At 33.7% G+C, this 15435-nt stretch overlaps 1 protein-coding gene across 1 annotated transcript; it reads left to right on the top strand.

The window, feature by feature from the left end:
• The first annotated feature begins 3328 nt into the window (after positions 1-3328).
• LOC143251685 (zinc finger BED domain-containing protein 5-like) lies at positions 3329-13475 on the top strand. Its single transcript, XM_076502938.1, has 4 exons — positions 3329-3429; positions 11689-12350; positions 12836-13036; positions 13132-13475. The coding sequence occupies exons 1-4, from the start codon at positions 3329-3331 to the stop codon at positions 13473-13475; spliced, it is 1308 nt and encodes a 435-aa protein (XP_076359053.1).
• The last annotated feature ends 1960 nt before the right edge of the window (positions 13476-15435 follow it).

Here is a 15435-nt window from a genome sequence, read left to right as displayed (position 1 = left end):
TTACATTACAGTTACAAATCTCAAAAACTACTCACTTCTAAATATTCTTGTATAACTTTTGTATAAATACATGTAAATCTTGATTCATATGTTGTTTTATTCAGACCTTATGTAAATGAAAATGTGCAAATTTGCCCGTTTTTACATAGAAAATAGGTTAATTTCTAAATTTAATTATCCATGTCACAAAAGCAAAGTTTGAAAGGACTAATGGCCATTTTCTGTACTTTTTGCAACATTAGCAATTAAGAAATAACACATACTATCCAGGAACAAAATTTGTGTTACATAGTGTAATTGATACTGACACAAGTTAATTAATATAGTAGATATGTGCAGCCCATAATAACTTACCAAAGTTCATGGAGTGATCCCTCTACAACAATTATTGACCACCCATGTTTTAAGGAATCTAATAAAAGAAGCTTTGCAAGATCATATGGCACAATACACAACAAGGCCAACGTGGATTTAAGAAAATGTAAATCTTATCTTACTAATACGTTAATGTTTGAAAATGTTATTATCTGTATGATGGATGCAGTGCTATAAACTTGGTGTACTTAGATATTTAAAAGGCTTTTGATAAGATGCCATATAAAGGATTGCTTAGAAAAAAACTACACTGTTGGGGTTAAGGAAAAACTAAAGAATTGGTTAAACTGATGAGTGGGTGAAAGAGAGCAAGAAGTTGTTATTAACAGAGTCCAGTAACACTAGACCTTTCTATTAGTAGTTGGGTTCAAGATTCAGAGCTTGGACCTTTGCTTTTTCTTATATATGCAAAAACGGCTCATTTGGGTTGAGAAAATATTTTACGTAGAAGAGCAAACAACGTTTCAACCTTCTTCGGTCATCGTCAGGTTTGCATATATATTTCTCTACAAGTGGGTTTTCTCGACATCACTGATTTGCTTTTTCTTGTTTACACTGTTATTATAGTGAGTTAATTAGTAAACTTTATTAACTAGGATAAATTCTAAGTTAATTATTGATGTATTTTGGAAGTTATAATTTTCCTAGATTTAAAATGTGTCTTCAGCAGGTACTTACTTCCTATCATGGAAATAGCTATTCTTTTTCAGTGCTGTCCTCTGTTCCCTTTACTGGAATGGCTGATTTAAATGCATTTATCATGTAATTAATCATGCATCAATCTTTCTTCCCCAACAGGCGTGCAACATACTCTAGTAATGCATATGACTCCCTCTATTGCATTCTATCAAATTTTTCACTTCTAGTTTTGGCAGAAAATGGAAGCACCAATGTACAGTAGTGAAAAGGAGTGGGAAGTGTGATGAGAGATAAGTACTTATCAAAAATAAATTTTCAGTGCAGGAAAATTATAACTTCTGATAAGGAATATTATCTCCTCTTAAATAAATAGAATTCAACATTGAATAGGAAGAGGGGCTGGTGTGAGAAAAATAAAGGAGTATCCTTTGAAAAAATCCAAAAAGCATACCCAAAGATGAGGGTAACCACACCACATCTTAACCAGGTATTCTCTTTGCCTATTATAGAAGAGCTTACAGATATAGGCATAAAACAGAGAAACACATCCAAATGGGAAAGAAGTAAAGCCAGAAAGTGATCCAAACCATTCAAGATATACAAAACTCTATCCCAGAAAGTAGAAGAGTGGGTAAAATAAGGATACACCCCTAGGTGTAGAGTAGCTAGGACATGATGGACTGTACATGGCAAGTTAATTATACCCAATACCCACACCACCAAAAAACAACATCCATGAAGATCATAACACTGGTAAGTAAACTACATTCCAAGACATAGCCACTAGGGGTACCAGCATCCATTTGGGGCTAGGAAAGAAGATCATGCCAAAGGCAAGTCAACTACAATCCAAAACCTAGCAATATGGCAGGGGTAGGAAAGAGTATTATAATGTCTTCACTTCAAGTCATAAGACAAGAGGGAATCTAGTACTCCTGACTCATGACTGAGCACATGAAAACATGAGAAATTGATAGATTGATCTGTGAATCCAACTCTGGTATCAAAAAGATATCTACATAATGTAAACCTACTACCTCACAAAAGGAACTGACTGCCAGAAGTGCAGTAACATTCTCAGAATTAGAAAAAAGCATCAAGGAATAGCAGAAATAAGGGAGGAATATAGACATCTGTATTACATATGTGAGAACTTATATTGATTGGTTCTACTTTAAATTCAAAACCTAGTCACTGGAAACCAACATCCACATGATGGTAGGATGAGGGATTCCAAATGAAGAGATGAACTGCAATTTTAATGTCTCACTCTCTTTCATGTTTATGTTTCTTACTGGATAATACCACATCATCTTCACCAGCTGAACAACACTGTCCTCTCTCAATTGAATGTTTTTTAAATTATTTCTCTATTGTGTTTGTATTTCATTAACCCATTCAAGAGGATGCCCCATGATCCATCTTCCCAGCAGCTTGAAAATGGAAAGTGGTAAGTACTCTCTAACTCCATTAAGAGGGGAGTTAAGTGTGGAGGAGAGTCAGGGGAACATCAAAACCTGAGACAGTGCAATGGGTGGCCACAAAACCCATTTAAAAAAAACAACAGACTATACTGATTTGTTCAATACAAGGCATAGTGTGATGGATAACTGTCCTTTCTGTCCTACCCGTATAGTCCAGGACAGGCATATTTATGAAACAGTTTTACAAGAGGATAACCTTCAAGCGACCTTGTGGAATACCTCATTTCTGCAACATGGGTTGTGTGGCTATGGAATATATAAATTATGACAAGAAACCCACTTGAAGTAAAAATGTAACAACATTGTTCTGTACTTTATTTTAATTAAAGTTTTAATACCCATACCAGCCATCTTGAGAATACTCTGGTATATAATAAGCAAGTCGGCATGGCTGAGCAGAGTGGATATCAAATGTTAAAGAATACTGGGTCAGGAAACACTTGCCACATAGTGCGATCCAAACAATTAGTAATTACAGAAAAAATGTAACAACAAGAAAAGGGTAAACACCCTACAATATTGAGAAAATCAAAAGGTGTGGAACAGAGCTGCCTGATAATCCAAAATTGAGGATACAAAAAGAAACCCCTGATTGAGAAACCAATTAATAAATTCTGCAATATGAAAAACAGTGGATCAAACAGCAGAAAACCTCTGACCCACAGATCAACCCTGGAAAGTGTTGATTTTGTTGATAAACTTCAACACAGGAAATGTGAATGGAATGAGCTAGACAGAAAGTTACTTACTGAGAGAAGCAAAATCTTCTTGCTAAGAACCAGATGGAAAGATAGAGGATATTAAGGATCAGACGAAAGCACTGATGCCCTATGTTAACAAAGAAGGGAGAGAAGGAGGGAAACAGAGAAAGAGATAATGGAGGGATAGGCTGGAGTTGGAAAAGCTGTGTAAACCATGGCTGCACTAACAAGTAAGAAGCAATTAAAAAGACCATGGAGTGGTATGGATGATCCTAATCACCCAGTGCAGAAGACATGCAAGAGGATAAATGCATCAACACATAGAGCAAGAGGAGCCAGAGACTAAAGCAAAAGGTAATTTATATTGAGGGACATGGCAAAAGCATCTATGTGAGGAGCAACCCAAGCAAAAGACTCTAGAAGAAAGAGCATCAAGAGACAACTCCATCAGATTGATTCTGCATAGAAGAGAAAGCCATTCTGAAACAGAACTGAAAGCACCTGGAACATGAAACATATGGATATGAATAATGTGCACATGAGCCTAAGAAAATAAGATCCAACATATGAAAACAGAGGAATAGTTAACAGATGTCGACCAGGTGGTTGAGACAAGCAAGCCACTTTCGAACTGTCAGAATGAATCATTACCAAATGATATATGGTTAGGTTAAGAAAATGAAATAACACCTAATGCATCATCAGGATATTGACATGATAAGACCTTTTGAATGCAGACCAATATCCCAATGCTTCCTTATGATTGGCCTACACCCCATCCCTGTAGATTTGCATCTGTAAAAATTTCAAAACATGGATGACGTGCAATTCTTGTCCAACCACCATTGCAAATCATCGACTAGGTTAGAAGGAAGGGAAATAATAACCTGTAAGGATCTCATGCAAATTTCCATTGGTCACGAACGAAGGGAAGAATAGCTGCCATGGAAGACCACATCCAAGAGGACCTAGCTGTAAGAGAGGGAGTAATAAGAGCATGGAGGACTGATAGCTCCATAAAACTAAATTGAAGAAAAGGGTGGACCCAACTGAGATGGATGTTGAAAAAAATGCCCAAGTGGACAAGATATTAAATAGGTTGAAGGAATTACTTCCCCAATTTCATTTACTAGGCCACTCGAGCTACCTCCATGAGCATCTGATGAGTGTAACAACAGACTCCTGTTTGGAACAAGCTAATAGTAGTGAATCATCTATATAATGATAAAGCACATGTGACCTGAGAGCATGAATATGATAAGCAAATGCTGTGACCTCCTCACAAAAACATACAGAGTCAAAAAAATCCTGAACAGCTGTGCCAGAACTGATAAACAAGATATGGTCAAGACAAATGAGAGATTGGAATATGCAAGTAAGCATTTGTAACATTAATATTTGTCATTCACAAACAAAAAGAAAAGGTCCACCTAAAGGTGATAAACAATTCCATGGTAAAATAGGGTAGACAGAGAAACTGACTGAGGAAAAAAAAGTAATTACAAGACACCAGTTCCTGGTCTTCTTGGTAACAACTAACAGCCTGGAATAAAAGCTTGGGAAAAATATGTTGAACAGAACTCATGGCCTGTTGGGGCAAATGGTTATGACTGCCTCTGACAGATGCTGGTAAGTGACAGAAATCTGAAACATAGAGAATGAAATGGTTACTCACAATATGGGAAGAAGGAAAAGAAAGTGGATGACAAGTTTTTCTGATAAATCCTAAAGAACCCACTGATCTACGATGTAAGATTGCCAAAGGGAAAACTGCACAATCAAACTCCTACCAGACACAGAAACAACTGGATATTCACCAATAATACTGGCATTGTGCCCATCATCAAATAAAGTGATGAGAAGGGAAATACGGGTAAGACAGAAATAGGAAACCAGGCATGAGTGAATGGTACAGGAAAAATCCAAAAGGGAAGGAGAAAAACCAAATATGGAGAGTAGAACTATCATACAACAAAGAACATGGATCATAGAAAATTGGGTAAATGGATGAAATATCACATTCCTGAGAAATAATATCCAGGAGAAGGTAGATTACCCATATAAAAATCAATCTCTCAGAGGTATTATACCCAAAATCGTGACATGCACCTCATAATTAAATGCAAAAGATCACTCAAAAATTGTTCGAGAAACAAAAGTTAGAAAAAAGAAGAAGTTAATGGCTGGGATAAAAAGCAAAATAAAAATGTCTTCAATAGAACTGCATAAATAATAAGCAAGTAAACCCATTTTGGATTTAAACTAGTAAATTTACAAATGCAAAGTGAGAATCACCAGTCACATGGTTAGAGCTAATTGCACTGGCTAAATACAACATTTTAAATAAAGTACAAAATGATGGATTTAAACATTTGGAACAAGGTCTAAAGGAGGGAGTAGTATGAAGGAAGATGTGGTAAAAGTAATGTTCCCATGTTTAATAACAGCAAGTACACATTGTGGAATAATATTCTTAATGTTGTGACCAGTCTCTAATCTTGCTCAGACTCACAGACTGAATATTACTGCATAATAAGTGTCCCAATCTAATCTCTTGATTTTATGCAGACCTATCCCATTACTCCTTAGTTAAAACAGTTTGATCTATTTTCATAAAAACTTAGAAATGCTAATTGACTATTTTCTGAAAGTTGTTACGTTTTCATGGTTTACAGAAAACTAATATGTGAAATGAGTAACCAAATATAAAAAATGTTTTTCATACTTTACAACAAATTCTGGTAATTGAAAAATAAAATTTATCAGTTTCTTATCAATTAGCATCAGTGTACTGTCTAATCCCTTTTAATTGGTTATTATAATTGGCAAATCAAATACAAGTGAATCAAAAATAAACTGCACATAAAGTAAAAATTATATGGAAACTATCTTACATTTTAATGTCATTTTGGAGTTGTATAAAATGTTCACCATAAACATAACTTTAAAGTTTCAGGCTTAATGCAAGAATGAATGTAATTAAAATTCTTCAAATTTTTATGCCATTTCATATTAAAACTTTCAGCATACATATTTCTTTGAATAACGTTTTTACAAGGTACAAAGTAGTGTGTTGTGAGGCCAAACCAATCTGCAGGATACGCTCTTGTTATTAAAAGAAGTGATAGTTTGTTAACCCGCAGATAACCTAAAAAGGTTGAAACATTGTTCTCTGCTTTATCAATAAAAGCGTTAATACCAATACTAGTTGTCCTGAGATACGTTGATAGTTTGACAGTTTTCCACTTTTTGATGACAGGATGATAATCAAAATTATCACATAATATTATCAGTAAATATTTTCTATTGGATGCTTACTTTACATACCAAAATAGAAGGCAATCTATTTATAAATACAGAAGATGTAAAATCTCCAACTGTAATTGAATTTCTTTTTCCTTTTTTGTAATGAAATTACAGAAACTTTATCTGATTGAAAAACATTCTAAACTTTCATCAATTTTTTTAAACTTGGTACTCTGATAGATCTTTACAACCTACAATTTGGAGTAAAAGTTGGTCTAAATATAAATCACGTGCACAAAGTTAATCAACAAAAACTGGTAAATTTTTACCAAACGTTTTGAGCATAACAATACAAAAAGTCAGGTGAATTATTGGTTAAAAATGTTTACTATAGCTTTACCTTACAGTATAGGTAAATGCTTAAATTGTTGTTATCTGAATTAAAAATGACTGATTTTGAGCAGCAAAGCTAAAGAGTGAAAACATATGAAGATACACAAGTACTGCTTTGGCCAAACAAACTAGATTAGCAGTTTATAGCTCAGGTTCCTGAAATAATCATATAGGAGGATAGTTATTATTCACTGCCAACTTTTAAGCACAGAGTTGCTAAATTTTATGAAACTATTCTAATGAAAGTATCTAGCATTATGTGATATTAACTTAAGCAACTTGCACAAATAATGATGGAAACAAGTGATAACAAGAAATCATTAATCTAGTTTCCATGGCATTACTATAAAGGAATTCATCATTAGATACACAGGACTGTTTAGTGTAGGCATTATCATATATTTTGTGAGTTAATATTTCATGATTATTTATTTTTTTTACAACAAAAGGATTAAAAGTTAATCATTTTAAAAGCTACAGTTGAGACAAGTTTGGTTATGTAAATCAGTAAGAGTCATATTTTGGGTTTGCAATTCATTGTTGTTGAGGCTTAACTAATACTGATGATACATTACTTAATCCTTCTTGATTTTTATCCTCCCTTTAACCAAGTATTGTTAAATCAGAACTATTCATGCAGTTTAAAGAACGTTCCAGACCTCACTAATCAACATATCAATAGCAGCAACCAAGATGATATTTTATAGTGAATTTCACAGGTTGACAGAGACAAAGAGAATAATTTGTCCTTTCAAAAGGTGTTCTGAAAGAACTGAACATACCTGTGTGGACTTTGACAGGAGACAATTATTTAAGGTTTGAGATACAATGTGGTAACCTACAGGATAGTGTAAATGAATTATTTTCTAATACTGTGGTGAAAAAAGTTAAGAAAATTTTGTCTTATCAGTTGGATTATAAAGTAATTGAAACAGCCTAAGTGAATTTTTTGACAAAAAAAAAAAAGAGGAGAATTTGGAGTTTCAGATATAACTGTTATCCAAAGTGTAAACTATTTTTGTACATACTTCTAATTTGTTTTGAATACATTATTTTAAAACAAGTGGATTGTGTGCTATTTATTCTCAAATTTATCACCAACTACTCACAGACACCTACTGTAGAAGAGCCCTTAGACTACATATATAATAAACCCTGCAAGTCATTATCAAGTGTTTCACTTTTACAATAATTACAAATGAATTAAAAGTAATTTGTACTCTTAAGTTTATGTCAAAAATGTCGTTAAAAGAGGAAACACTTCACTTAAAAAATGTTTCTGGTTACAACAATAAAATAGTGTTGGTCAAAACTAGAAACATTTCTTTTGAAGCTTTAAAGCACATTGGTTTAAATTATGGACATTCTGGAAACACTACACATTTAATTTTTCCCATTAGCAGTCACAGTTTGGGTATATACTAGTTTTATTAATATGCTGGAATGTTCAATAACAAAAGCACTAGAGAATTGCTATAATTTATGGATAGAATATTATTTCCAACTTTAAGAAATAATTACAAGAGTAATTGAAATGTTGCTTATTTAAAACATAAAGTTCTTTGAGACTCCTTTAAACTTATCATCAAGTCTTAAAAAATAAAAGCTAAACCTACTTAACTCTAAGATTTCAGTAACTACTGCACAAATTTTACAAAGTATACATTTTTTTATTATAATCTAATGGTTGGACACTTTGGAGAATGTTTTTAGATGTTATCTTGCATTATAGTTTCAACTTTAAATGAAAACCTCATGTTCCTTTCACAATCATTAGCAATAATGCATTACAATTAAAATTTAAAAATACATATAGGAGCCTGGTGGTTCATCTATCCATCTAGACCGTTACATTCATTATACTAAACTCTAAAATTAAAAACTCAAAGTTACCTGCTGTTACTATTCTCAAAACCCAAATTTGTGATAGGCAGTCAAAATGCAAGGCATATGCAAGAACTCTGAAGCCACAGCATAGCTTTAGGAAAAGGGACCTAGAAGCATACCTGACATGCTCTGTTAATGGATTGGAGATTTTTAGTCTTTCCTCAGCCTACCTGATATATCCATATGTTTGAACATATGGGTATCTCTTCATTTGTGCTGGACAGGTTTTCAGCTCTCAGTATGCAAAACTTGACAGTGGCAACTTTGAAAACCAGTTACTTCTCAAACTGAATAAGAAAGTTTTTTTGCATAATATAGATGGTTGAATTCATATATTTTCTTTTTTTAATTCCTTATATAGTTTATTTTGAAACAATAAGATTTCTACAGTATTCATTAATAGCATTACTGTTGTAATAAATTCATACACAGTAGCCTGGATGAGTTGGCAAAAACCTAAATGTAGGTGTGAATAGCACAGTAACTAACTATATAAAATAAATGTGTTCTAGATAACTAAAGAAATGACACATCTTACATCACTGGCAATTTATATTTTTGGTAAGTTTTTATGGCTCATGAAAAGTTTTGTTTCTAGACCTCATTATAGGGTTTGAGAGAACAACTACAGATGTGTGTGCTTTTTACTTTTGTTATTTGAGTACTTATTCACTAGATACGTTTTTACTCTTAGGTAAATTTCACTATTAATATATTTACTTGAACCTGAGTAACATATTTAGTACTTTTAATAACCCTGGCCATCTGTCATTTTATTCATTCACCTACCCAAATAATCTAAATACTTTTGTAAAGCAACAGCATTTTCTTCACAGCCAGCAATACTCGAGACTTAAGTATCATCAGCATCCAAATAAATCAGTTGATTGTATGCCATTTAATAAGCACATTGTCTAACATGATGATTGTAAAGGTATTATATATACGTTTTTTCTTGGGCAAATTGATCGCTGTATTTTGGAAGTAATTAATTATGCAAGTTACGTACCATGAAGCAGTATAATTTTAAATTACCTCTGCTCATTAATTTATGGATATAACTGAATCTTAAGAATGCATTTCAATCAAACCTATTTAATAACTGCCCATAACAGTATTCTCCATTCACGCAAAATGTCTTTAGCAAATCGGTAAGATGTAAAACATTGAAAAACTATAAGTCAAGTTCCAGCTATTAACAAAAGGCTAAAAAAAAAAATTAAGAGATTGAAAAACCAAAACATTTCACAAAATTTTGAATCAGGATTACTTTAGTTGGTAAGTGCAAGATCTCAAGGGATTTTGACACAATTCAATTTGTAAAGATGCAGGAAGAAGCAATGCACCTGTATACAAACACAAAAGTCTACTGCAAATTTATATCTTTTAAATAAAAGTTTGAAATAAAACTGTAAAAATATTTAAGCTGCCTGTGGTAGTAAAGGATTATGAGTATAAAATGTGCTTTATAATAGCAAATACCCCATGTATAATTTATCAGCATCAAGTTTCTTTTTAAAAGGAGCAAGAGACAAGAACAAACAGATTATGCCAAATGTTTATTACTTATATGTTAATTTTGTTTTGTGTTTATGTATTTCCTTAATTTGTTTTTATGCACTGCCAAGCAAATTAAAAAATAATGCTTCAAACTGCATGTATGCACGTATAGAATTAACACACAAGGAAACAATGTTTAATTTATGATAGGGTATTTTCACACTATGCTGCATTTCATACAAAAATGTAAGGTTTACCCAATTTCATAAAATCTCTATTGACACCTTAAAGGATTATTGGCTTATCCCCATTTTTTAGTTTGGCTTGTTTTTTTCAGTTTAAGCAATGTACTGGCCATTCCTTCATCCATGTCATTGAGCTAAATACAAAGCAGCAAAGGTCTGAACACTGAATCCTGAGATAACCACTTAAGACATTAACCCAATTTGACTGAACTCCATTTATAACATGGATTCTCAACCGGGGTCCATGAAATATTTCTGGGGGTCCACAGGCAAAACATAACAAATTGGGGGTCCACAATGATATTTTGGTGGTCCATGAAGAAAACCAACTCAGAATGGTTTTTATTATTAAAAATTCAATTTCTACTGTAATTTTGGTTGGACGTGAAAAAAGCTGAAGTAGACATTCAAACGAATTTGGATGTATTTTCTAGATTTTGAAAAATTTCCAGAAAATTGCCTTGAAAGCAATAAAAAAAAGAAAAAAAATAAGTGATAAGAGCTGGTTTTAAATATGCGCCTCAGGCAGTCGGTTCTTTTCCTATTATATTGTCTGTCTGACATTCGCCCTCCCATACTAATCTCCTTAGGGAATTTATTCCAGAAATACTTCGATCTGTCAAACCCTTCTAGGGGAAAATCTATTAAAATGTCGACTTGACCCAAGCAGTTCACTTCAGTTTAACGTTGAACTCCATCGTGAAAAGGTAAGAGATATTAAAAGTTCCTAGTACAGACATTCTTTCGTATTTTTTTTAAATTTCTGCATTTCAATAGTGAAAAAATTATTTTCCAGTATAAAAGTATAAAAAGACTGAAGAGAAAAATGGCAATTTTTTCCCGTTTTGATACAAATTTCAAATATCAATTCATACCTTGGCAGTTATCTGATATAATTATCAGCTTTGAAGAAGTTAAAAATGTCAATGGTGACCCTAATGATAATAATGAATGACATGTATAGTTTTTTTAATCATTCAAGTTATTTTAACTATAACATTTCTATTTACCAGTTTTACCTCGAACATTTACCATGCACTCTGTTTCTAAATATGTGTTTTATTTGTCGAAAAATTTCTAAAAATGAATAGCAATATATATAGTTAGATATTATGAAATGCAATAATTGTATTACCAGCTGTATATATATTAATTATATATATATATATATATGTATGTATGTATGTATGTATATATATATATTTTTTTTTGTTGCAGACATCCCATGCCTGCTCCAAGTAAAAAGATGTGCCGACAGTACTCCGTTGAATATTTGTCTTACGGATTTATTCCAACACCACATAATGAAACGAAACCAATGTGCCTCATATGTATGGATGTACTTTCAAATGATAGTATGAAACCTTGTAAACTAAAAATCCATCTAGAAAAGAAGCACACAAGAGAGAAAGATAAACCAGTAGAATACTTTAAAAAACTTCGTGATGATTTCCAAGCTAGAAAGACAGTGTCTCAATTGTTTAATAACAAAGTGTGTAAAATGAGTGATGGTTTACTGGCATCATATGGAATTAGCAAAATAATAGCAAAGACAGGAAAACCCCATAATGTTGGTGAAACAGTAATTCTACCAGCAGTGTCTGTTATAATTTCGTCAGTTATGAAACAAAATGCAAGTGAAATTACTAATTCCATCCCTTTAAGCAACTCTTCTGTGTCACGACGCATTGATGAAATGGCAGAGGATGTAGAAAAACAATTGATAGCCCATTTGCAAGTGAAACAGTTTGCCCTTCAACTTGATGAATCCACTTTAAGAGATAATGAGGCCATTTTATTAGCATATGTTAGATTTAACAATAATGAAGGACCCAAAGAGGAAATGATTTTTGCTAGAAGTCTTGTGACAGACACAAAAGGTGAAACAATTTTTAATGAAGTTGTTACTTATTTCCAGGAAAACAATATTCCACTCAAAAATATAATCGCTTGTGCTCTTGTGCTATTGATGGTGCACCATCTATGACAGGCAGATACAAAGGTTTTATTGCACATTAAAAAAAAGCTGTCCCGGAAGTATTTTGTATTCACTGCGTGATACACCGTCAACACTTAGTTGCAAAGAAAATAAGTGCACGTTTGCATGATGCCCTTACTGTCGTAATACAAGTAGTTAACCATATTAACTCAAATTCTCTCCGAGACCGCCTTTTTCATGAATTATGTAAGCAAAATGGAGAAGAGTTTGAGCGGCTTGTATTACATACAGAGGTGAGATGGCTATCAAAGGGGAATTGTCTTCAGCGTTTCATTGCACTTTGGGATTCTATTGTTTCCTTTCTTGCTAACACACAACTTGGAGAACAGCTGCTTGCAAATAAATGTGGTGTGTTTTTCTTATCAGATATATTTGAAAAATTGAATTCACTTAATAAACAGCTCCAAGGAAAAGATTCTGATCTGATATCTAGTAAAAGTGCTATTGCTGCTTTTCTGAGGAAACTACAGTTGTATAAGAATAATATCAGGCGTCGTGCATTTGAACAGTTTCCTTGTTTGGCCTCTGTTAGCAGCGATTTGCAAGATGAAGATCTTGCATTATATGGTGAATATATGGAAAATATGCATGAAGATATGAAAACTCGGTTTAGTAACCTACTCATGATGGTTATACCGACTTGGGTTCAATTCCTTTCGAAGTTAATGTTGCCGATATAGACATATCTTTGCAAGAGCCTCTCATCGAATTACAAAGTGATGAAATAATGCGTGCAAAATTCAAAGATGGAAAGTACAATGTATGGAAGACAAATGATGTTGTTACAAAGTACCCTTTGCTCTGGGATAAAGCACAGCTCTACGTTATTTCTTTTCCAACATCTTATCTTGTTGAATCGGGATTTAGTCGTGTTTCTCAACTGTTATCAAAAGCTCGCAATAGACTTGACATTGTGAAAAGAGGTGATCTTCGACTATCATTAACATCGATGGAACCAGATATAAAGAAACTCGCCGAGCAGCATCAACCACAAGGATCTCATTGAATAAATATGCCTATCTCTTTTTTTTTTTTTTTCTTATCACACACTTAACTTTAACTGGTTTATCATAAATTTTAACCAGTGTACATAAATAAATATTGCAGTGAATTCAATTGCCTGAAGAGCTCTGATCTCCATGGGCTTGACCATGGAAGAAACATTATAATATTGTAATACAAGATATTGGTAAAGAATTATTATCACAATAATTTTGATTATTATTATTATTACTAATTATCATTTTTATCATTATTATTATAATTGTTGTAGAATACTTTATTTGCATTAAATTAGTTTTCATTTAAAAATAAAGCTTAATTATATACTATTTCTTTGATTATTAAAACCTTGTTTTGTTTGTTTTGGAATTTCGCACAAAGCTACTCGAGGGCTATCTTTGCTAGCCGTCCCTAATTTAGCAGTGTAAGACTAGACTAGAGGGAAGGCAGCTAGTCATCACCACCCACCGCCAACTCTTGGGCTACTCTTTTACCAACGAATAGTGGGATTGACCGTCACATTATAACGCCCCCACGGCTGGGAGGGCGAGCATGTTTAGCGCGACGAGGGCGCGAACCCGCGACCCTCGGATTACGAGTCGCATGCCTTACGCGCTTGGCCACGCCAGGCCTATTAAAACCTCAAAATTTATATTAGTGAGAAATAGAATATTGTCTTCTTATGACCAATAGTTATGAAGGGGTCCACCAAGAGAAGAAGAAGGGAAAAGGGGTCCATGGGTAAAAAAAGGTTGAGAACCACTGATTTATAACAACCCTCTGTTTTCTCACATTCAGCCAGATTACTACTTTTTATATCCAATGAGTTAACTTTTACCTAACACCTACAGAGATAAGTTTAAACAAGCTTGTGTCGTATCTGTTAAAATCCAAAACTGTTGGAAGTTTTAAGAAGGATACCGGAATGTCATAGTTGTCATACAAGGATAACTTTAAAATTATTTTCTCAAAGAAGAAGAAAAAAGAAGAAAGTTAACTGAGTTTACAACATGATGATAATCAATAACTGAGTGTTTCAATGAATCATCTTTTTTGGTATTAAATGATAAGAATGATAGGATAAAAGACATAATTTTGGTAGGATGGGTGTAATCTACATATAATTCTTTTTTTTTAACAGGATGGTTGACCTTTCAAATAGATCCTTCAAATTCTCACCAATGGTGTAGGTAGGCTAGTCCGAGGCAACTTAATTTGCTCAATTTTGGACACTGGAACATCCTGGGCTTCAAGCTCTTCTTTGACTTCATCGAGTGTGACGTCAAAGGGGACTCTGCGAATCACTGCTTCTTTATCTGGAAGTTGTCTTCCAGCAACACAAACCGTAAGATTAGCACCATTAAATGAACTTGCTGGCCAAGGGTTCAGTATGGTGAGATAGCCATAGGGATCTGTGCATTTGAGAGTAACACCTCCCCTAGGAAGATGCTTGAGGTGATTAAAGCTGACACGTGGAAATAGCCTTGTTAGTTCCTTGACTATTTCGAGGATTCTGGCCGTTACTGGGATCTTCTCAACTATAACAGCTGGTGGCATCTTGGGGTGAGGCTGTTAGGTTCTAGATGGTAATAGTACAGTAACGTAATTTGTTGGAGACGTGGTTTTGTTTCGCTTCGACTTGATGGATTTGTTTGCAGGCTCGATTGTCTTGGTGTGAGTGGTTTGTTTCCTGGGAGAATTGCTTGGGGTGATGTTGTCGTCATCTGAAGCTGTCTGAAAGTCGTCGGATTCAGCTTTGCTGAGCGAACAACATTCCTCGGTAATAGCTCGAATTGGTTGCTTGTTGTCAAAGGTTTGCCTGCAGAGCCTATGGTCATAGTCCGGATCTTCGCTGTTAACTCTAAAATTACTTTCAGAGTAGCAGTCGAGAAGTTCGTGAAAAACAAAAACTCCTTGATATAATTGGTCTGTAATCGAGTAGGTTATAGAGGTGAGGTAACGTG

The sequence above is a fragment of the Tachypleus tridentatus genome, chromosome 6 (assembly GCF_004210375.1).
Source record: "Tachypleus tridentatus isolate NWPU-2018 chromosome 6, ASM421037v1, whole genome shotgun sequence".
NCBI classification, from domain to species: domain Eukaryota; kingdom Metazoa; phylum Arthropoda; class Merostomata; order Xiphosura; family Limulidae; genus Tachypleus; species Tachypleus tridentatus.
This window is presented reverse-complemented; position numbering and strand designations above follow the sequence as displayed.

Bases quoted from the DNA above. Each gene is read 5' to 3' on its own strand.
- LOC143251685 (XM_076502938.1), top strand. From the start codon at position 3,329: ATGTTAACAAAGAAGGGAGAGAAGGAGGGAAACAGAGAAAGAGATAAT. The intron at 3,430-11,688 runs GTAAGAAGCAAT...TTTTTGTTGCAG, and splicing joins AACCATGGCTGCACTAACAA to ACATCCCATGCCTGCTCCAA. The intron at 12,351-12,835 runs GTGAAACAATTT...TTTTCTTATCAG, and splicing joins TCTTGTGACAGACACAAAAG to ATATATTTGAAAAATTGAAT.